Source organism: Micromys minutus (assembly GCF_963924665.1).
Source record: "Micromys minutus genome assembly, chromosome: 6".
Taxonomy (NCBI): domain Eukaryota; kingdom Metazoa; phylum Chordata; class Mammalia; order Rodentia; family Muridae; genus Micromys; species Micromys minutus.
In genome coordinates, this window is record NC_137975.1 from 22,806,383 (window position 1) to 22,830,903 (window position 24,521).

The following is a 24,521-nucleotide window of genomic DNA, read 5'->3' on the forward strand; positions in this document are numbered from 1 at the left end:
TGCAGATGGTGCTCAAAGAGTGACATTTCAGGCTCCATGTACTAGAGAGTCATGGGAACAGGGCAATCCCTAGTGATTGGGGAGGTGAGACAAACACTAAGGGGACATTCTGTCCCATATCCTGAAGCTGCAACAATGGAGGATCTACGTGTGTAACGTCTCCCCAAGGTCAGCGCCGAACAAATGGAGCCAGCCAGGAGAGCAAGGATCTGTGGGAGTCACGTGCTCTGGCTGGCTACCTTGACTATGGGACAGCAGCCCTTTAAGAGCCAGGTGCAGGTCAAGCCCAGAGCACAGTTTCAGTTTTGATAGGAGTCACCAGTGCCTTCCTGGAAGCTTCTAGAAGGGTAGTGGCACACACTGGCTGCCAGGCTGTGCCCGAAACTGAATCACCTGGAGAGAAGGAAGTACTAAAAGTAAGTGTGCTGCCTGGGATCCTGGGATAAGATGCTCCTTGGGACCTTAGCTCGGATGACCCACCTACCCCAGCTATCAGCCTCATGGGAGAGGGTGAGGATAGGGCTGACTGGCTGTATGTCACAGGGAGTACAGGGGCATATCCCAGTAGTATATTAAAGGCATATGTACCCATGCATGCCTCAGCCTTTTCTGCAGGATATCAGAGGTGAGAAGAAAAGAACGTCTGTTGCCAACATTCCCTTTGCCCTCAGACTCAAATTCCCTTATCCTCCTACGGTTGCTGCCTTACCCAGTACCTGAGCTTTCTAGCCTTAGTCTGTAAAATGGGATTTAAGAATAGCAGGTGTCCCTGCTAGACAGAGTGGGTTCAAATGAGAAAATACGCGTGAAGGGTGGCACCATAGTTATGGTTTGGGGGTGTCGTAACTCAGTTCAATTACTCAAGACTTGACTGAGCAGCAGGTAGATCTGGATGCAGACAGCACATAGCCTCAGCTGCCTTTTGAAGGAGGCCACATTCAATTCGTCTTCTTCTTCTTTCTGGGCTTCTCTGAGGCTCTGATATCATTTCTAACTCAACCCAGGCTTGCCTCCCATATTTTGTGCCACTAAAAACAAGTCTGCATGATGATGTCACTCTGCCCTGCTCTAAATGGAGAACGATGTCCTTGCAGAGTAATGGAATAAGTGGAGAGCAGAGCCGTCTTCTAGGTACAGCCTGATGAACACAGCCCTAACACAGCACCCAAGTAGCCACCGGTCTCAGCCCCTGCAGCCTTACCCCTCCTGGCAATATTCCTAAGCCAATCCTGAAGGACAGGGCAGCCTAGCTTCACGCTCTCACCAGCTCCACTGATGTCACTGCCACCGTACTTAGGGGCAATGACACACACATTTTGTGTCACACTTTTTATTAACCCTCTTCCCTGCCGCTAAGGGATTTCGAGATTTCTTGATCCTAAAGAGGGGTGTGCCAGCATCGGGGATTTGGGGAGAAGGCATCTATCTGGTAGCTGAAAGTAGAGGCTCGGCTCTGAGCCATATAGGGAACTTTCCATTCATGCTTCTGCCTGTCTTGGATGTGCTGTTACAGTTCAAAGAACTGAACCAGGAGTCGGGAGAACACCCAGCTCTGTGACTACCCCCTGCTTCTTAGCACACCTCTAGATCTGTGGGGTGCATTCACAAGAAGCCCAATCATTTGGTTCAGTAAATCCACTTGCCCTGGGACTTCACAGCTTTATCTCATTCCTGTCCCCAAATATCAAGGGCCTGGGAAGGGTAGACACTGTTTCATCTTACAGTTATGGCAACTAAGTCTTCATGGGTTAATGTGAATGAAGTAAAGTCACCCAGGAGTTCTAAACAATATCTTGATACATCCTTTCTGATATAGTTTCAGAGACACTTTGATATCACCCATCAAAACAAACCACCTAACTTAAATAACCTGGAACTGGAACACACCTATAATCCTAATGCTTGTGGGGCTAGGGGGAAGGTTGGCAGGATTGTGGGTTAGAGGTCAGCTACACAGAGACTCCATTTCTAAATCAATTAATCAGTTAATTACAGGTTGAGTATTCCTGAATCTGTAATTCTAAAATCTGAAATGCAAATACCACACAAGCAGAAAACTTCACACTAGGCATCAGGTACTGGCCATCAATCTAAAACATGGTTACATTAAAAATATGTAAAATTTCCTTTAGGATATGTTTAGACGTGGACACTATTCCCAAGATCACATTTCTAAGTATAGTCCAAAAATTAAAATGGAGACCACTTCTGATCCTAAGCCTCTTAGACAAGGGACACTCAACCTATATCATGTCCGCATTGGGCCCAGTGGAAAACATGACTCTGGGTACGCTGAAGCCAGGATCCCAGAGTCACTGGCATTGAGACAGCACAGCAGAAGTAAAGGAGTTCTGGCACGGACGCACCAGACTCAGGAAGCAAAGGCAACACTCCCCATCCATGCCCAGAGCTGAGTAAACAGCTGGGGGGGTCAGGAAGAAAGATCCCCTGGCACCGACTCCAGGTCCGGTGACTCTTCATGAGAATTGCCTTTCCTATGAAAGGTGGGAAGGAGAGAACAAGTTTACTTTCTTCTCTAAAGCTGGCCTGCCCGCTCCTGCCTCTCCCCACTGGTTCCGCTAGCCAGAGCCCCTCCAGCACATCAGAGTCACTAAGCATCTATGCTCTTCTGTAAAATTTATTTGTATTATTTTAGCCTGTATGTGAAGTATGTGTGTGTGGTGTACACATGTATGTGCGTGTGTGTGGTGTATATACATATGTGTGGTACATGCATGTGTGTGCATGCTGTACACAGCCTGTGCCTAACATGTGAGGGCCAAAGATGTACACTGAGTGCTGAATATGCTTCTCTGTTGTTCTCACTTGGGCACTTACCTTGGGCAAATGTCTCTCCTGTCTGTGCTTTCAACCCTGCTTCCTGGGGTAGCTGTAAGGATTAAAACGTTAGCTTTTGTTAGGGTCCTGGAAAGACTTCTCATGTGTTCTTCTAACCCAGGTCACAATACTTGTCTCCAGAGTCACAGTGCTAAATACAAACAGCTCCCTCTGATTAGTATGTCCAGCTAAGAGTCAGCTAGCCCTCCTTCACTCCTTGACCAAAAGAAAAAGTAGAACTCACTGAATTTAGAGGGAGGTGTGCGTGAATTAACACTTTTAATCCCATCGCTCTGTATGGACTTTGTTATTTGATCTGTAGAACAACCATCTACGATGCAGAATCATATCCTGTTTGCAGACGAGGACCTGTAGGCTCAGTTTAAAAGCCCACACAGCCCCCAGGTGACAGTTGAAAGGTAAATGGTATCTTTCCCTCTGTTCTCCCATCGAAAGGTACTCCCTTTCCAAGTTCAGAGTCAGGAACCCCTGTACCCATGTCATAGATGAAAGCTTGTGTCAGTATATTCTACCTGAGTGTTCAAATAGTGTTCCTTATACTCGTGAGAGAATGGAAGACCAGACCCACCAGGTTCTCTTCCACTCCTAACATTCTTCTATGTGTGACAGTGTCCAAGCTCAGGCTACTCTGTGCTCAACGCCTGGTCTGTGAGAGAGGAAAGTGACAGTCCCACTTAGGCAATGCTCTTCCTGGAATAGGAGAAGGAACTCTTCAGTTCCTGCCAAGGAAGAGATGAAAAGAACCCCGTGCATCCAAGTCGTCCTCACCCTATTATTCCCAGCTCTAGAGTGTCTGACTGCTTCAAGTTCATACCCAGGGTTTGTTAGAAGCTTTCACACTTGGCTTCTGATTTTCTTAACTCATGTTCCATTTCCCCTCTGCTGCCCCTGGAGCTTTGGGAATCCTGTCTTATCTTCTCCTGGGATGTGAAGGAGATACAAGAATTGATTGCTTACAAGTCAAGCTAATAAGTAGGGGCCAGGTGTCCCTTCCTCTGAAGAGGAACATCAGAGGTTAGATGAACCAAGGTTTGTCTAAAAAGCTGAAAAGCCATCAGCTAAACTGGGTTGGTAAGTAAGGAGAAATGGTTCTCCACTGTGGCCCATACTTCTGCTCCACTGTACGAGCTAAGGTCATAGGTCATGAATGCCCTGGGAAGCTAACTTAGTAGAACACAGACAACCTGAAACATCTCAGCCTCATTAGTGAAAGCACAGCTCAACCCGAGCTTCAGTGCAAGTATACCAGTGGAATAATCCCTCAGGAAAATCACAGATCCCCACACTTGACTGAGCCAAACAAGTGTCTAGTGGGCTGAACAAGAATAGGCCTTCCCTGCGGAAAGACTCTTGGTGCCCAGACAATAGATAGAGGGTAAGGATTTCAAAGTCAAAAGGCTACAATCACACCATACTCAGTATAGGCTGTGGGCCTTTACAATTTAACTCTCGATCTTGTAAAACATCACACAAGCCCATTCCTCTAGGGCACTGGTTCTCAACCTTCCTAATACTTCGACCCCTTAATATAGCTGCTCATGCTGTAGTGACCCCCTCAACCATAGATTTAATTTCATCGCTACTTTATACTTTAATTTTATTTTTGTTATGAATCATAAATGTAAATATCTGATATACGACCCCTGTGAAAAGGGTTGTTTGACTCCCAAAAGGTCAAAACCCAAAGACTGAGAACCACTGTTCTAGGAACCAAACTGTTTCTACATATCAAAACCCTTTCTCAACATAGAAACAGGACCCTTTTGGAGCTATAAAACACTTCATTAAGAGGAGAGTGAAGTCATATGTTACAGAAAAATGTGGCTCCCAAGTAGAGATGAGGAGTCAGGATAACCTTAGCTTTCTTAAGCTATTGCACCAGCATATTTCTAGCCCCCATAGAACTGATCTTTGGGCTTATGCAAGAAGTGATAATAGACTCATGGTCCAGTTCCAATTCCGATATAGGTATTGGGGTCAAGAATCCCTGGCCTTTAGATCTCCCAGCTACACAATAAGATAATAGCATTTATCCCCTGGGATCTGTGGCAATACATTAAATCATGTATAAGAGGATCCTAGCAAAACATTTGGGTTGGGGGTGAGGCAAGTAAGTGCTTTATTCTTCCTTTCCCTTCCTAAATTCATCTCTGGTCGCCCTGTCCTTGGGGCCTTCCTGAGCTCTGGGTCGCCTGGTCTTTGGGAAAAGTCTAACTGAGGTAAAAATGACTCAAACATTGAGGTCTTTTAGCTGTTACCACAGAATCTGCTCCAAGTTTTAGCTCTAATTTAAGCAACAACAACAACAAAGAGTTCACATTCTTTAAAAAAAAAAAAAAAAATGTCTGCTGCCCATAATGGGCCCTTGGGAGTAGACTCTTGTCTTTATTGCCAAAGTGATCCTACCTGAGGTTTTTCCTTCCAAATATGTACACCAAATTTCCTCACACCTGACTTTAAGCTACACACAAAGTTAGGTACACATGTATCTCTCTACTTCCAAGCTGACCAACCCGGCCATCTAAATGTGACACAAAATGATTATAAGTCCAGGTTCCCCACCATGGAAAAAGCCTGGTCCCTGGTTCTCTGTTAAAATGAAAAGAAAAGAAAAGAAAAGAAAAGAAAAGAAAAGAAAAGAAAAATCAGTTTACCCATCCAGAGGAGGACAGTACCCCCAGCTGGGCATCTGAAAAGAGTAGGTCTTGCTTTATGAGTGTTAGAGCTTGCTTTACTAGTCTAAGACATGACTGAGAAGGAAGAATAGCCACCACTTGTTAGGACTCTTAAACTGAAAATATTAGGCCTTTTCACCTGTGACTGCACCCAAGACCAGTGCAAGGGGCAGGTCCTTGGGACTTGGCGACACCCATTCCAACTGTCGGAACAGATTGGCCTCAAAGCAACTCCTACCTGGAAGCTTCTTGTCATTCAGATGGCTCCAAGCACCTGATCAAATCCAAATTAACCTCAGTTTGGCTAGGGCTCCTGGAGTTTATTATTGACTGGGTAAGAAATCATGGGCCATTAACCCTGCTTAAAAAACAAAGCCTCTAGTTGCCATCTGACACCCATTTTGTCCCCAACCCCACCCTCACTCTTCCAAAGAACTAGAGGAACAGAAAACCTTTATCTCTTTAAGGAAATAGAAGGATTTCTTGCAGGGAAATTCCCTTGAGGAAAAGAAATAACTAAGATAAACAACTCTATTGCCCTTGGCTCAGCTAGTAAAGGAAGTCTCTGGGGACCAGTAGTCAGGGATAAGCAAGGAAGGAAAACTACCCAGGCTACCTCCTGCTAGCAGTTCCCTTATCTTTATGGGTAGCTCATTATTGTCTGTTATCGTTGTTTTTCTCCTTTAAAAGCCCCATCAAATCATTCCAAAGTTTAAGGTGAGGCAAAGTCCTCGAAGTCTGTTGGAAAGTGGGAGTCCCCTCTCCTTCTCTCTTCCTCTAGACCCTAGACTCTAGGGTATAGTTTGGGTCCTAAAGGTAGTACAACCTCACATGGGCCCAAGCCTCATTCCTTTCTAGCCCTGGACTGTGTACAAAATCCATGTTAAAAAAAAAAAAAAAAAAAAAAAAAAAAAAACTCTACTCGGGTTACTTCCATTCTTCATCTATTCTGACAGAACTCACTAGGCAGGAAAGATAACACCTCCATTTTGTCTCTGACCCCATAATGGAATCATTAGAAATCTTGGGCACAACTCATAATTTCAAGCTTTTATTTTCTTGCAATTATGGCTTTCTCTCTGACTTATTTCAAGAGTACTTGTAAAACTTAAATGAATAATTTCGGATCTAGCGGTAACTCTAATTCCCCAAACTCCAAAAGGCAGTTCACATATCCAGAGACGGGCTCAACCTGAACTGTAGGAGGATTTCTGGTGGCTAGACAAAAGTCTGCATTCCTCAGGAACTTGTGAAACTGGTTCCACATCTACCAAAAGGAGTCATTTCCCTTACCTCTGGCAGAAGGATCATATGGCTACCTGTGGTATCTATCAATGTATCAAAGCTCATGCTGGATTCCAGACTCCTTCAGTATCAAAAGGACCTGTTACACACCCTAGTCCCTCTCAGTCTCCTTCTCTACCTAACATCTCTCCAGTTCACAGGCTTTCTTCTACCAGCTACTCTTTCTCCATATGACTCTGCTATGCTTGCTGTTTCTCTCTCTCTCTCTCTCTCTCTCTCTCTCTCTCTCTCTCTCTCTCTCTCTCTCTCTCTCTCTCTCTCTCTCTCTCTCTCCCCCTCTCCCCCCTCTCTATTTCCCTCTGTCTGTCTTTCTCTGTATGTCTTTCTGTCTTTGACTCTCTCTGTCTCTCTGTCTTTCTGTCTCTCTGTCTTTCTTTCTCTCTATCTCTACTCAACAAAAACCTGCCTCTTAACCATTCCATGGAATGGCTATGTTTTGAGACTATAAGGATAGTACCCAGCATGGTGTCTGACAAACAATAGGCATTCTAGCAGCCAGTATAAGCATCAGATCAGAATCCTGAGGCAGAGGAGAGGGCCCATTCCCCCTGTTAACCATCTTTCGACATTCACACACCTTTGTAACCTTTTACAAACACCAGACTTGTTTAACTGCTTTTTCCTGTCTCAGTTCGCTCATCACCCCCTAAAATGGCGGCCTCCTCCACCTCCGTGGATCTAGGGAGGGAAACTGACACAGAAAGATGGGGCCATGTTATGTACCAGCATGACAATGAAGAACGCCATCAGTATCCCTAGCCCAAAGGAGCATTCTGCTTAGGTAGGAAGACAAAGGTACTTAGAACCATTGAAGAGCAGTTATGAACATGAACTGGGAAAGAGGAAGGTTTTATTGAAAATGAGTGAGAGAAAGAGGAGAAAGGAGAACCAGAAGTGCTTAGCACTGGGGAAGAACCATCCACACACCATTCCTTAATCCAACGGGATTTACAGCAGTTTCTGGATACAGAAAGCAAGTAGGTGTTGCAGAGGAACTTCATCTCCTTCGGTTCTTGTCTTTCAGCGTTTCATACAAGAAGCCAACCTAAATGGCTCAACCTCCTTGGAAGCCACCAGCAATGAAGCTTTCCTTGCTCACCCTCTTGGTAACTGTCTTCACAGGTAGGTCTGATGGTCCCAACCCCATAGCTTAAATTTCTTCTCCTAGACTCCTTGTTTCTAGGATCCCAACTTCACGGAGACACATATATCAGAGTTACCCCAGCAATGTCTCTCACAAGGTATGTGTCCCTATAAGACACAGTCACACAGGGCATGCCCAAAAATCAGACAATTAGCACAAGTAATCAGAGACAGAGATGAAAATTCCTAGTTTTAAGACCAGGAATCTGCTGAAACGTTCTCTCTAGAGAAACAAACAAACAAACAAAAACCGTTGGCCTCAAACCAAATTTTTTTTCTGAATTGTGTCATTTTGGGAAAATTAACTAAATTAACTGATTTTCCTAGCCCTTAATGTTCTCAGTGTAAGAAAGGAAATCATCTACAAAGAGAAACTATGAAGCAAATGCAATACAAAAGTAGCATTAAGATACCACTAGTTTGCCACTGATTGTCTTTAAAAAGATCATTGTTTATGAGCTACTGTTGTGGAATTTGAGTCCACAGGAAAAGACCACAGATTCAATTCAGATTATCATTAGCTAAATTTATGATTTTTTTTTCTAGCAGGGCAACCACCTCTAAGAAAAATTAGGAATATGACACACCACCAGGCTGGGGAAAAAGGTTTTAAAGGCAAACACCGTGATTACTCCACTTGTGTGAAATGTACAGCTATACCAAGTATTGTTCCCCACCCCCCCCACCACACGAGCATTTACTTCACTCCCCACGTCCACAGCAACACAAGGAACCGGTCCCTCTGCCCACAGCGATAAACAAGTTTACAGAAACCAGAACAAGCTGTTAATCATTTCACAAAAGTTACACAGTTTAGGGGAGGGGAAAAGGGATTGGAGCTTTTAGGAATTCAGGTCAGAAGCCAATGGCTTCTAAAATGGTTGCCAGTTACAAAATGGAATCTCGTTAGCCACCACGTTCCCCATTCCTGCTAATGATACTGAAAATGTAGGCCTAACATTTTAACAGATTGACTTATTTTTTCTTTTTTTAAATGTATATTAGCTAACAACCAATTTAAAACTCAAAAGCTGATCATAATACCAAGGAACAGTAAAAAAAAAATTAGGTTCAGCAAAGGCAGTTGAAATAAGCCAACTTATCCAACTCTTGGATCAAGAGAAACCAGATTGATATCAATTAGTGGCCTGGCACGTGCCTTTGCTCTTGCATCTAAGTGTTTCTGGATCAAGTTTAATGTTTTTAGGACAACTCCTGAGTCATTAGCATAAAAACAGATTTTTTTTTTCACTTAAGACAGCACAAAGTCTCCTTCCTTAGGGAATAACAAATCTTGCCCTCAACCGTTCTATACAACCATTTCTCCTAGTGAATCTACTTCTTTCCCCAATTGTCCTATAGAATCTTTGAGGGGTTGTATGTCCTGGTCTATTATTTATTTATTTATTATTCTATTATTTAGAATTTTGAAGTTATGGTCTTGAATAACTAAAGCTGTCATTCCAAAGGCAGCCAGGTCTGTGGTCCCTGCTGTCAGGAGGAGGGGCATAACTATAGTTACTTCTAAGGAGACACTGGCTCTCACAGGGAGGTGCCCTTGATATACAGGTTATTATTTTCTGAGCTCCTCTATAATGTAGACATCTACTTGGGGAAGGACATAGGTTAGAATGTAGAGATTTCCTTTCCATGGTCAAAATTCTAGATATCCGCAGTTACCTCTTCAACGAGGCCAAATGTGCAGGTCCACCATGTTTGCTAAAGGATCCAGAACGTACATTCTAATATATTCAGACTTATTTATGTACATGTGAGTACTACAGGATTGGCCATAAAGGGAAGCTAAGTAACCATAAGTTGAAGATATTAAGCAAGTACCTATTCCTTGGAGGTCTCGTAGGGTGAGCTTACTTTCCTCAGGTTCACAGTTTAAATTCTCAGGTTGGGTAGCAGTTGGGGTAACAGAGAGATTGACGATTATCCCCACTTAAAAGGAGACCTGGAACCTAGGCAAAGCCAACATTCATTTCTCAGGTTAGGAAGAATATAGTTCATCAAAGTGAATGTAACCTTAGTGTTCCAAGCATTGGGGACATTATCAACATAACCTAATGTTATTTTATGCCCTTTAGGATAAGGGTTGAGGTTAAGTCTATTACCATATATCCCTTGGAGGGGACTGAAGGCTGATTTATTACCATGGGCACAGAACTCCAAGAAGGGAGGACAGGAAGAGGAGACACCCCCATCTATAGTTGAGGCAGCTGGCTTTTTTTTAAATTTTTTTTTTTTTTTTGAGACAGAATTTCTCTGTATAGCTCTGGCTGTCCTGAAACTAGCTCTATAGACCAGGTTAGCCTTGAACTCACAGAGGTCTGCCTGCCTCTGCCTTCCAAGTGCTTTCTCCAACAAACTCAGTCTCACAGCTTTCTTTCAGAACAATGATAATCTTTTTATTTCTTTCTTCTTTTGCTAGTGGTAATGGACCAGTCCACCAGCTAGACATACATGGAAAACAGTTTTGTTTAGTATATTTTTTAAGCACATCCTAGAAATGACCACCACATTACCTTAAATGTATTACATTTTAGAGGTGATTGATCCTCATTTTTTTTTGTCAGACTGGCCTAGATACCCCTCAAGGGGGTCTCATAGATCAATCTAAACAAAGGCTGGGAAGTCATTTTAGAGAGCATGTACTATTTTTCTAGTAGCTGACCATGGATAAAAGATGGCATGATCCCAGTCCCAAATCTCAACATTTTCAGTGGGTCAAGCATGAAAGATATCTGGCAAGATTCCCAACATTGTCTGTCTGAGTCTTGTGGAGGAAATGCACCTTTGGGTCAGCTGGTGATTTTTCATTACTCTCCATTTTTCTTCTTTCTTTTGGCTGGTCATATTCACCTTTAGATGAGAGTGGTGGCCCTAAGCCTCAACCCCCACTACCTGTTACCTCGATGGCTGTTGGTGTTGTCAGAAGGATACTGCCTCTTCCTGGAAGGTCCAGGTTATGCTGGGCAGGCAAAGAACCCACACCATGTCCCTGAGAGAGAACCTGTACTTGGGGGCTGTTATGGGTGGGTGATAAATAACTTTGGATATCTTAGGTCATTTGTTGCAATGCCTGTGAGAAATTGAGGGAGAGTAATTAGATATTTCAATAGTCCATGAACTTCACTTTGCAGGAATAAGTACAGGCTACAATTAAATATTATTTCAAAATGTGTAGCTTATCCAAGTAGGGGAGTCTAAAAGTAACAGTAGAAAGTTGTTCTATCCACCCTTAGCCAGTTTCTGCCCTGATTTAATTAATCTATTAGTCCTATTAACCTACCTTTTATCCTGTGGCTCAGGGACATCCATAACACTGTGGAGATGGGAGGAGGGGGGTCTTGGTGCTGCCTTAAATGCAATTCCCCAGATAAGTTACTTTATTAGAGCACACTCAGGTCTTTTTAGCAGACAAACAGCAGCCCAGCTTCTGAAGCCTTTCAAGTGGTCCCCAGTGGCTTTTTTTGCATTCCTCCAGGTATGTATAGTGATAAGGAGATCATCCACATACCACAAGAGGGCAATATTCAAGAACTCTTGGAGTTACTCAGGCTGATCTGCACTGAGAACTTCATCAGAATAGGGGAGTTCTTAAAACCCTGTGGGTAGTCAAATCTAGATTAATTGGCCACTGAACCCTAACTCAGGGTTTGTACATTCAAAGGCAAATATTGATTGGCTCACAGATGCCAGAGCAGAAAGAAAAGGGCATCCTTAAAGTCTAAAATGGTGTATAGAGTTTTTCCTTGATCTAATAGGATGAGCAAAGCATAAGAATTTGGTTCTGTCTGGGGATAATTTCCACTCTCTTATTTACTTCCTTTAAGATTTGAACAGGATGGTAGTCTTTGCCTTAATGACAAGGAACAGAGAAGTCTTCCAAAGGGAGTGGCAGGAAACCAAAATACCTGTATCTCTGAGGTAGCTGACATGCTTTCTAATGCCTGCCTTAGCTTCTCTTGAGATAGGGAACTTCTTTACCCTTATAGATAAGGCTGAGCTTGAGAGATGAACAACAATGGGTGCCCAGAATGAGGCCAGTCCAGGGGAGTTGATTTCTGCCCACACTCTAGAGAACATTAGCATTGTTAAGAAGAGATCACCTGTTCTCAGTTCCTCATTACTCTTTTCTATCATTTTATATTCTTCTGATAAGGACAACTTATCAAGATCACATAACTTACTTCTCATTGAAAATGATGGTGGCACCAAGTTTTTTCAACAGTTAGGGTGCTCAGAACAGTACCTTGTTTAAGGTCCACTTCTTAAATGATGGTCAAAGCATAGGTTCCAGTCCCTGTGGCCTCTTCGATGGTGGTTCTTTTCCTTAGTAAGGGGACTCAGGAATGGAATTAGCACCGAATTGGCCTCACCCATGGAACCAGAATTCTACCCCCTACTTTTCCTATAACCACAAGGTTCCTGGGAGCTCACTGGTATAAAACTGCAGCCCTGTCAATCTAATCCTGTCATTTTGAGCATTTGCCCCTTCTTTCCTGCCTGAATTAGGGCATTTATTTTTTCCCCACTGTCCTTCATTTTTGTAATATGTGTATTGGGCCCTCTCCAATTTGGATCAAGGCTGATTTGTTCATCAAGGGTAGGCCAACATTATTGTTTTTATCAGGTATTTCTCTAAACATAGCCAACCAGCCTCCTGCCTTTCTTCTCATCTGGATCTCTACTGTTAAAAGTTTCTGAGTGATTTCTAACTATGACCTATTCATTCTCTCAAGATGTTCTTGTTTCTGTAACTTCCTGTGAATATCTAGGCACAACAAATGATAAAAACAATATCAATATCTGGCTTGTTTCCTGTGGCCATCCAGATCTATGAAGGTAAACCTCTGGTAAGCCTCCTGGAGGTGTCCCAGGAGCTCAGAAAGAGAGTCCTGATTTCCCTGAATACCTTTGAGAGATTAGTCGGGGCCTCTGCTCTTATTCTAGTCACTGAGGCCTGGCAATACGTGTCTAGTGCCCCTTTATCTTGGTCAGTGTTGGGATCCTAGTTTGGTAAAACTGAGGGCAATATTCACTCAGCTCTTCTGCATCTGCCCTGGTTAACCCTGGACCCATCACAGCTTTCCTGGCTTCAGACATTATTCTATACCTCTGCTCAGCAAAAGAATAAAAGATACCTAGAAGCTGCCTACAGTCAACCCAGATGGGTTTGGTGGTAAAGAAAATAGTTTCCAACAAGCTGAGGCATCTCAGAGAAGGGAGGGTTCTGAGTCTTCCAAATATATGGTGTCTGGTCAAGAAAAAAAAATACCATAAACTAGATGAGGAAGTTAGGACCTCTGCTTCCCTTGTGTTAGCAAGGATTGAAGCCTTTCTAAATGAGAAAATAGCTGAAATTTTGCTTGTCTGGAGTGAAGTATCATCTAGCACATTCCAAGTGCATGAATGTGAGGGTAAAACAAGTAGATTCTTGGGACTGCCTATTTATGGTCCCCCTCGTATGCAGCTGGATACTGAACTGACGTGGTTTGTATGTGTTGTAAGGTGGGGGGAAATCCCCCATCTCCACAGGGGTCAGTACAAAGAGTTCAGGTATTTTATTTAGGTTTCTGCTCAGCCGTTGGCTTATTGACTTGGTAACTAATTTAACTTGGTAACTTACTTAAGGGCACGCCACTTCAGCCATGGAGGGGCCTTAACAAAGAGGGTGAACCAACAATCAGTATAAAGAAACCAGTCTGGCTGGCTAAGGTTCTCTGGGACCACGTGCCAGACTCTCATGAAAAGTGGGTTGAAGGACCCTGCATCTGACCACCCCACCTTAAAAATAAGCCATTCAAGTTCACAGAGAGTGTGTCACTTTTCTAGATGACCTCTTAACTCCATAGTCTGTCTCATAAAACCCCTGAAAGTGTTGCAGCATGCAGCTCATCAGAGACTTGTCTGCATTCCACTACTGTAACAAAACTCATAAGCACACCAGAAAATCCACCAAACACAAACAATGTAAAAAGATAAAACATCCACATGTTCCAAAGTCTCAGACACATGTACTGACCACCTTCGCTTACACGCCACAACAAAACAAAACAAACATAAAACAGTCAGGGATACAGGAGGACATCTTCTCCATCCCTGGAGACTGGGTCTACCATCACATTCAGTCTTTTTCATGTCTCCCCAGATGTCAGGACTTTCCAGAACAACTCACTGATCAGTATTATCCTGAGCACACACCAGCCAGCAATCCTTGTTTCCATTTTTGTTTCAATTTGCAAATTTCCAGTGGTCACAGTCTGGGGAACCCAAGGGCCTCCAAGTTCACAAAAGTGCTTGGCCCCATTTAGAACGGTTTGCCCCTGAGCCTCCAGGTTGTGATACTTGCCCCTGTCTAGGGCCTGTTTATGACTACTGACTTCTTAAATTGTGGCAGAGGCTCCCTGAGACTCCAAATCTGCCTCAGACTTGCCCCTGCTTGAACATCTCCCAGATCCCTGGACCTGCGAAGAGAATCTCTTGGGGGCCTCCAAAAATATTATGGCATTTGAGACCACTGTAAGGAAAGACCACAGACTTAACTACAGATTTTAAATAGCCAATTTTATCACTTCTGCTAGCAGGGCAGCTAGCCTCACCCAAGAAGATGGAGGAAAGGGTTTTAAAGGTGCCACAATAATTACTCTGCAGAATTTATAGCTACATGAGAAACTGCCATTTCTCCTGCCCACAGTGATAAGTGTGTTTACAGAATCAAACTGTTAATCATTTCAGTACAATTTAGGGGAGGAGGTTAGAGCTTTTTGAACTTAGGTCAGAGGCCAACGGCTACTAAAGTGGATTTCCAGTACAAAATGGAATTTACTTACTTATCATGTTACAATTAAAATCGAACTTGATTATGACTGATTTAATGCAACATTGTGTGGTTGTAGTATAATGTAAATAACTAGGGAATACACATAAAATATAAAATTTCCCTCCTTAGCATAAGTATGTGGATCCTATCAGCCCTCTTGACTTTACTCAGTGTTTAGAACTCTTGTCTTTTGTTTCCACAGGGGTCTCCACAGAAAGCCCCATATTTGGTCCCAAGGATGTGAGTAGTATAGAAGGTAACTCGGTTTCCATAACATGCTACTACCCAGACACCTCTGTCAACCGGCACACCCGGAAATACTGGTGCCGACAAGGAGCCAATGGTTACTGCGCAACCCTCATCTCTTCCAATGGCTTCCTCTCCGAGGAATATTCAGGCAGAGCCAGCCTCATCAACTTCCCAGAAAATAGCACGTTTGTGATTAACATTGCACAGCTTACCCAGGACGACACTGGGAGCTACAAGTGTGGTCTGGGTAACAATAACCGAGGCCTGTCCTTCGATGTCAGCCTGGAGGTCAGCCAGGGTAAGAATTCGGGCATCCTGGGCTTCTGGGAAAGGCAAATGAAATCAATTCATGTATAGTAAGGGAGTCTTCTGGGGAAAGATACCTCCTACAGAAGGGTTTGTTGACATGATGTCTAAAATCTCCTTCCTCCTGGGGCAAAGACTTTACATAATAGAACATCAACACATGAGAAGCATTCCTTGGGGAAATGAGTGAGACTTCCCATGTCTTCTGGTCTCTAACAAGCATCTTAGGCTTAAATTGGTGCCAGAAGGACATTTTTTGTTATATTTAATAGAGTAGAGATATGATATCTCTCAGGTTGAAAGGAAACTTCTTTTCCTCAAATTCTGGATGATAGACAAAAGCAGGAATTCTTCCGGAACTTTTGAAGCCAGTTCCCCCAAAGGGGCCATTTCCTTTACCACTGACAGGAGGGACAAATGCCTATCTGTGGTACCTATTAGTATGCCAAAATCATATTATGGCCTCCAGGCTCCTTTTGTAGTACAAGTACCTCTTTTACATTTCAAAGCCCAAGTTGGCATCCTGGCCCTTCCCTACCCTAAACTTCTCCAGCTCATGGGCTTCTCTTTTCCACAGCTACTCCTTTTTTCACCAGCTACTTCTTTATCCCCTAGCCACTCCTTTCTCCCCCAGCTACTTCTTTCTCCATATGCCATGTTATTTCTGGTACACACTTTCTTTGCCCCACTCTTGACTCTTCCAGATGCCTATGGCTGTTCTCTCTCCCTCCCTTGTGTCTACAACTAATACCTTCCACTTCAGCCTTGGAGCAGTCATGTTATCAGTTAATAGAACATCTATAACAAGGAAGAAAATACACCAAGAGAGTTTGGGGCCACAGAAGGCTTCTCCATAAATGAATTTTAGTGGGATCCATTAGTCCATTAGAACTATCAGCATAAATTTGATATTTTTATTAAAGTCTAGCCCCCTAAAGTGATTAGTTTCTAAACAACCCCACTGCAACTGCAAAAAGAGAGGAAGAAAGGGGTTTCCTGATAAGTTCATCACTGATGGAAGTTCTGATTGTCCAGAAGATGAAAGAAAAAACTCAAGAGAGTACATATATAGGGTTCTGAAGGATATGCATTGCTCTTTGAGATGTACATGCCATCAGCTGTACACTAAATAAGAAGGTTGTTTCTGTGCTCCACAGATTCCTAAGATCTGAGGGATATTCACGGTTGACCCCTATCTGACCCCCTAGAAGAATATTACAGACACTGGGAATACAGGCTTTGTTATCAGGCTCTTCTTCACAAGAAAACCCAAAATATTTGGACTACTGCTTCTAGACCATTCCCATTCAACTCTGTTTGTCTCCACACATGTCAATTTGGCACCTACCGAAAATAGATGCTGTTCGAGCAGAGAGGACAGATGTATAGAAAATGTCTCCATTCTCCAGTCTATGGAATTAAAACTTAGACTAGACATGATGGCTAATGAAGATGTTCAGGAGGACACAGAGAAAACACATTAGCAACAGCTTCCAGAAACCCTTCCTGAGGAGATGGAGGTCAGGATAAGCCCTGGCAGAGGGAGGACATGGATGGGTGATTGCTGACCTCACTCAAAAAGTCACAGCCAAGACCTCAACAAAAGACAGGGTAACAAGAGAACGAATGACTTCATTTAACCAAATTGGGTTTTTAATTAATGTATTTATTTTATATGTATGAATGTTTTGTCTGCATATAGTTCTGTGTACTATGTGAGTTCCTGGTGCCCTCAGAGGCCAGAAGAGAGTCAGACCCCATGGGACTGGAGTTACAGACAGTTGTGAGCCACCATATTGGTGCTGGGATTTGAATCCTGGTCCTCTCTGGAAAAGTATCCTGTCTTCTGTTGAGGCCTATTTATTGAAGTTTTACATTCATAAAAACCTTCACAACATCCATGTAAAGATACGATTTGATCTTGGGTTTTGTGAAGATGGAGCAGCCAGATAGAGATGAGATGGAACAAAATACATGTGAACTCATAGGAGGAATGTAAGTGAAAAACCCAGAAAGGCTCATCTGCTCACATTCTTCCTGCCCCTCAGCTGTAGTACTTCTTGTTGGGGTGTGAGGCAGATTCTGCAGTGAAGACCTTCACACAGAGAATGACAGGTCAGGAGGTTCTTTCTGGACAGCTCTTACATAAAAAGAATGGGAAGTTTAAAGTAATATTTGTATGGTCTGTGGGTGGCTTTAGGATAAAAAGGTCATGTTTTCTATGGTCTGCCTTTGGAAAGAATCCTCAGTTCTGTGACTTGCTTTTGAGAAGAATGGCAGAAAAGACAAGGGCGGAAGAAAACCTAAAGTAAAACCTTTGCTTTGAAGGTCTTTTCTTTGGTAAGTTCCTATAGAAAATTTCTGACACTGTTCTTCTAGGGAGGAGGGCATTCAAGGTTACTAGACTATCTAGAATCCTTGCTCGGTATAACTCATGGTCCAATGTTTCAAAGCAAAAATTATAATTTACCCCTGTCCTTCATTCCACAGTTCCTGACATCCCAAGTGACACCCATGTCTACACAAAGGACATAGGCAGAAATGTGACCATTGAATGTCCTTTCAACAAGCAGAATGCTCATAGCAAGAAATCCCTGTGTAAGAAGATAGACCAGGACTGCGAACTTGTCATTGACTCTACTGAGAACATGAACCCCAGCTATAAGAACAGAGTAAAACTTTTTATGAAAGGGACCAACCCAAATGTATTCTATGTCAACATTAATCACTTAAGACACAGTGATGCTGGGCAGTATGTTTGCCAGGCTGGAGAAGGTTCTGGTGCTGATAAAAAGAATGTTGACCTCCAGGTGCTAGAGCCTGAGCCAGAACTGCTTTATAAAGACCTGAGGTCCTCAGTGACTTTTGAATGTGACCTGGGCCGTGAAGTGGCAGAAGAGGAAAAGTATCTGTGCCGGATGAACAAGGAAACCTGTGATGTGATCATCAGCACCCTGGGGGAGAGGAATCCAGCCTTTGAGGGCAGGATCCTGATAACCCCCAGGGATGACAATGGCCGCTTCGATGTGTTGGTCACAGGCCTGAGGAAGGAGGACGCAGGGAACTATCGGTGTGGAGCCCTCAGTTCTGGTTTGCCTCAGGAAGGCTCGCCCATCCAGACTTGGCAACTCTTTGTCAATGAAGGTGAGAACCTCCAGAAGAGAAGCAAGGTGGGGTGGCGTGGGATGTCAGGTGAGACACTAGCTAACCCCTCTGATGTAGTCGTTGATGATCATGTCTGTCAGCAATGTCTACTTGCTGGAAAGTCTTGAACAAAGTACAATATGGGATGTAGTTTAGGAGAGCTATAAAATGTAGCCTCTGTCTGCCTTAAGCTAATTCCCCGTTATTCCTCTGTACTATCAAAAGCCTATTAATGGCTGTCCAGGATTAACCAAAAATAAGGAAAGTAGAGCCCCTTTGGGGGGTCTGACTAGTAGATGGGATTCAGTACGAATGATAGGCCCATGTCCCCCTTCCTATCCCAACCAACTCCAAAGACACTCATTTCCCTCACACTCAGATGGAAGAACATTGGTATACCAGGACCTTAAAAGATTCCAGGAAAGACAAAACACCAGCATCTAAAGATTCCACTCCCACAGCAAGAAGCAGCAAGACAGGATTCAACCCCATGCCCTTCTCACAGAATCCTCCTCATAAAAAGCAGGACGCCAGTATTTAAAGTTCATATGACTTTTCTTTGAGGGGACTATGTTCCTGACACCGTTTTTATGTTCCCAACTCTGGGTCTTCACCACATCCCTGAAAGCTTCAATCACTATGGGTTCTCTCTGGATGTCTGCATTAGCTATTGTAGTCTTGAAGATGACTCTTTGGGGTCTTTGATTTCTAAAATCATACCACAGTCTTTAGTTTATAATTTAAAGTAGACCCATCCCAAATATATTATCTTAATTTAGATAACAATACTTTAGGCTATTGCTTAGAATAAAAACTATATTAAATGTTTACTTAGGGGGAGATTTGATAAGAAGCTAAAGGAAAGGGACCAATATTATCTCTTAAATGCCTTCCCTGTCAGGAATGAGGTGAGGAGAGAGGAATGAGAAGCCCACTCTGCAGTCATTGGAGTCTGACCTGTAGACTCTGGTTATAGACTCAGACATAAATAAAATATTTTTCATTTTCTCAGGAGGGGTTGGTGACTGTAGGGAGCTGCGCTGTGCCACGCCCCAAAGATGGCGCCGACCTCTGCCTTCCATCTTCCTGATGGCGAGCGCTCCCTGTGATAAACAACTCCTTATTTAGACACACTTGCCTGGCTCCTTAACTTCCGCATGGTTACAACCTATCTGCATTACCCACGTGGCAGCTTACGGTTTGCCAGTCTAGAGTATTTAGACTGCTCCCTTCCCTCCCCCCAGGGCAGAAAAAGCTTGTAGAAGGTTCCTAAATAAACTGCTTGAAGAAGATCTCTAAGGGTGGTCGGCACAGGTGACTTGTCAAAACTTTTCTCTCTCCATAGCGGATGTCATGGGGAGAGAATTTGCTTGGGGGCACACAAGGCTATTTGGGTATTTTCCATCCTTTCACATCATCCTCATCTGTACTTCCAGAGTCCACAATTCCCAACAGTCGCTCTGTGGTGAAGGGCGTCACAGGAGGCTCTGTGGCCATCGTCTGTCCCTATAACCCCAAGGAAAGCAACAGCGACAAGTACTGGTGTCGTTGGGAAGCCGACGGGAATGGACACTGCCCGGTGCTCGTGGGGACCCAGGCCCTGGTGCAAGAAGAGTATGAAGGCCGACTGGTACTGTTCGATCAGCCAGGCAATGGCACCTACACTGTCATCCTCAACCAGCTCACCACCAAGGATGCTGGCTTCTACTGGTGTCTCACCAACGGTGACTCTCGCTGGAGAGCCACAATCGAACTCCAGGTTTTGGAAGGTGAGAGCTGGCCTCCACCAGGTGGAGGGAGGAGGCTGAAGACCATTCCGGTAGCAGCAGTCATATCCCCTAGGCATCTTTTCTGCTATGCCAGCTTCCAGCCATGCAGGTATAGGAAGGACCTTCTTGTCCTGAGGTCACATTTCCATACCTGTGACCAGCACCCCAGGTTGCTTGCCATACTTTCTGGTATCAGAAGGACTAGATATCCCTTGAAGTAGAACATACTAGAAAAATTACGGTAAATAAGTAGAGTGAGGGAGACAAGCAGAAGCCAGTGAGCGAGGCTGTACATTCACATCAGACTCTGGACTGACACGGTAGTCGCTGACAGTCATTATATTTCCATAACCTTCTGCTTCTTGTGTATACAGGATCGTGTATAACACTCACCACACACTAAAACCCCCACTCTCCTTCCCCTGTAACATTTCCAAGTCTCAATGTCTGTGTCCATGTCTTCCTGTCCTTCCCCCTTCAGCTACAAGGAAGCCAAACCTTGAGGTGACACCACAGAACGCGACTGCGGTGCTAGGGGAGACCTTCACAATCTCCTGCCACTATCCCTGCAAATTCTACTCCCAGGAGAAATACTGGTGCAAGTGGAGCAACACAGGCTGCCGCATCCTGCCTAGCCACGACGAAAGTGCCCGCCAGCCCTCTGTGAGCTGTGACCAGAGCAGCCAGCTCATCTCCTTGACCCTGAACCCAGTCACAAAGGAAGATGAAGGCTGGTACTGGTGTGGGGTAAAACAAGGCCAGGCCTACGGAGAAACTACAGCCATCTATGTAGCAGTTGAAGAGAGGACCAGAGGTGAGTCCCAAGGGCAGTCAGTGCCACCACCCATGGCAGGGCTTATAAAAGGCCTCTGTCTAGACACTTACCCATCATGGGTAATCCTTAGATTTTCCTATAAGAGAGAAGGATTAGAAGAGTAGTGACTTTTCTTGTTTAATTTAGGCATTAGACAGGTCTCGTAGGTGTCCCTCAAACCAAACTGAAGCCTCCTCTCCATCCAGCAATCCTACCCAGCAAACTCAGAGTCAGACTACATTCCCTCCTCCAGCATCTGCCCAAGCCGGCTCACAAAGGATGGTCAGGCAGCCACATCTTAGCACAGGACCGAGTGTATAGCTTTGATTCATGTCACATAAGTATCTTATATAGCAAGGGCCTTTTAGCCCCTGGAAATCTCAGGAAGTCTGAGTACAGCAAGACTGACTGAACAGAAGCCACTGCTGAGTTACTGTCCAGAGGTAACCCTGTCTCACTCTACTCCTGGGACCGGATTTTGGTGCATGAAAATCTCCCCGTCATCCTGTTGTCAAAGGTGGATCTGTTACATAGATCCTTGATGACCGTCGGGGAGGGAATAGGGCAGAGTCCCAGGGTGTAGCAGCAGGAGGAGTAGAGATAATGCCTGGAGATCTAGAGACGGGTTTCCCTTCCAAGTTCTAGCCCAGAGCCCACCTCTGTAGCTTTAAGGTCTCACCCCATGGTTTCCCTGTAACCCACAGGCATAAGAACACAGAGGAAAAACTATAACCAGCTTTGTTCTGCTCTGCTCCAGGGTCACCCCACGTCAATCCAGCAGATGCTAATGCACGTGCAAAAGTTGCTCCGGAAGAAAAGGTGGTAGAATCCTCTGTCAGTGAGAAGGAGAACGAAGCCATTCAGAACCCCAGGCTTTTTGCAGATGGGAGAGAGATACAGAATATGGGAGACCAAGCTCAGGAGAACAGAGCATCTGGGCCTGCTGGCAGGTGAGCAGAGAACACACCAGAGACCAAGCTCCAAGTCTGGGTCACTAGAATCAAGTAGCGGAGTGCGTGAGAGAACAGTAGATGATCAGCTCTCACAGCCTCCGAGTATGCTTGTCAGCAGAGGAGAAAGTGCACAGCCTTTCTCTCATGGCTGCAACAGTCTAGTTCAGTATTTCAGGCCCGGAATATAGAGAAAGCCAGGTCCTTGACTTTCTGGTTTAGGTGCAGGGAGGGGAGGTGGCCCTTAGCAAAACAGACTTGGGAACTATATCAAAAATACAGACGGGGGAGGGGGAGCTCTAGCTGGGGTAGCCTCCCAGCACATTCTGATAAACTGGATCTCAGTAATGGGCTGACTTAATCCCTCTTGCAGTGCTGACGGACAAAGCGGGAGCTCCAAAGTGTTATTCTCCACCCTGGTGCCCCTGGGTCTGGTGCTGGCAGTGGGTGCTGTGGCTGTGTGGGTGGCCAGAGTCCGACATCGGAAGAATGTGGGTAAGTACCCAGGGTGCTCCCCTCCCCACCTCCAGCTCAGCCGACCAGCTATGTGACTCTGGTATGGCCCATTCTATTCTTCCATTTCCCAATGGCTCAAGATGGGGCACTCACAACCCTTTCCTGTGGTGGCTGTTTTAAACCAGAATAGTTCTGTGAACTGAGTCACAGATTAATAAAGACCCCAGAATCTTGACTACCAAGAAAGAGAGCCAGACTATTTTCATTTTAATTTGGAGGTGAGTATCAAAAGGTAGCACGGGCTGAGACATATGACAGGTCTTCTCAGAGAGAGCAACACACCTAGTTCTCCTTACCCATGGCCCTACACCCACACCCACACCAACTCTTCTGCCCAACAGATCGCATGTCAATCAGCAGCTACAGGACAGATATTAGCATGGCAGACTTCAAGAACTCCAGGGATTTGGGAGGCAATGACAACATGGGGGCCTCTCTAGACACACAGGAAACAGTCCTCGAAGTAAAAGATGGTATGTATCTCGAGAATGCCCAGGTTTCGGGAGAACAGAACTGGATCTGCCCCAATCCGGGAAGGGAGGGAATAAAGACTGACTCCCTCCCTCCCCCCTTCTCCATGCAGAAGTCGTCACTACCACAGAGTGTACCGCTGAGCCAGAAGAATCCAAGAAAGCAAAAAGGGTAAGGGAGAAGGATGTCCCACTGCATGATGGAGAATTCAGACTGCAATTGGACATCAGGATAAAGTCACCCCCACATGGAGGCTGACCCCTAGTCCTCAAACGAGGATGACTTTATAAACACAGTTTCCAAGAGGACTTTCTGAGGAAGAGGCAGGCTCTTTGGGTGTAGGTATTGACTGGTGTAGATGGCGCTTAAGAAGGAGCAGAACTCAGTTGTAAGCTACAAACCTGCAAAAGATGTAGTCAAGTGTGAAGAGTCACTTGTTAGCAGTGAGGACTGAGTGGGTAGCCTTCCTGAGCTATGGGTGGGGCCATAGGTCCTTTCCATAGTCAGGTTGAAAGGCATTCATCAGTAGTGGGGTTCTTGATCATCACCAGAAGCTCTTGCCCACCCCAACCAGTATCATGAAATCCCACAAGAGGCAACTCCTACCATTGGGTTGCAAACTGCCCTCCTCTCATGCCTTCCTAAGGTTCCTTATGATGTCCTTTCGCTTCTGATCTGGGAGGCACTGACACTATTTACTATATCTGCTCTTCCTTTTACCACCAAACATCATGTATTTAGCAGAATTGGCATGTGGACATTTGTCCTAGAGATGAGTCTCTGCTATCAGGACAGTGCTAAAATGCTACCTCGCTATCGTAGTGGAGGAAGAAAACACAGAACACCTTGGTTGACAACAACCTAGGCCACCCTGTGCCTGTGGACACCGAGGGCAGAGCTTCTTGGGACAGGCCCCACCAACAGAGTGTTCCATCCCACTTTGCATAAGGGGGTAGTGAGACAGTGGGGGATATTTTTAGAGGCTGCAACTTTCCATTTCTCAAAATGTATCTCTTCCTCCTGAGAGGGGGGTGGGGGTAGGTGGGGGGTGGGGCAGCGAAGAGCGAGGTCTCAACGTGTGCTTTTCTCCAGCGGAGACAGTAAACTCAGAACATCAGCTGTGTGTCCTTCCTCTCACCGGCCACTGACTAACGCCTCTTCTGTTGCTCCCCAGTCATCCAAGGATGAAGCTGACATGGCCTACTCAGCATTCGTGCTTCAGTCCAACACCATAGCTGCACAGGTCCACAATGGTCCCCAGGAAGCCTAGGCAGTGCTGACCACCTACCCCTGCCTGTGACAATCAACTTGAGAATCACACTGATCCACTCGCAGCCCACGCCCATCACATAGGCTCTTCCCTCCTGTCCTCAGAGGCGTGCTGAGTCCTTCCTCAGCTATGGAAGCCTGGCCTAGTTCTGCCTGCTGAGGAGAGAGCGTGAGGAGTTCTATTGCTGTCAAAAGAGTCATATGGAAATGAGTCCAGTC

At 44.8% G+C, this 24,521-nt stretch overlaps 1 protein-coding gene across 1 annotated transcript; it reads left to right on the top strand.

The window, feature by feature from the left end:
- Nucleotides 1-304: 304 nt before the first annotated feature.
- On the top strand, nt 305-24,521 carry PIGR (polymeric immunoglobulin receptor). Its single transcript, XM_080918425.1, has 11 exons — nt 305-416; nt 7,864-7,961; nt 15,017-15,361; nt 17,860-18,513; nt 19,950-20,282; nt 20,764-21,096; nt 21,854-22,046; nt 22,420-22,541; nt 22,904-23,035; nt 23,146-23,204; nt 24,208-24,521. The coding sequence occupies exons 2-11, from the start codon at nt 7,889-7,891 to the stop codon at nt 24,301-24,303; spliced, it is 2,340 nt and encodes a 779-aa protein (XP_080774551.1). The 5' UTR covers nt 305-416; nt 7,864-7,888; the 3' UTR covers nt 24,304-24,521.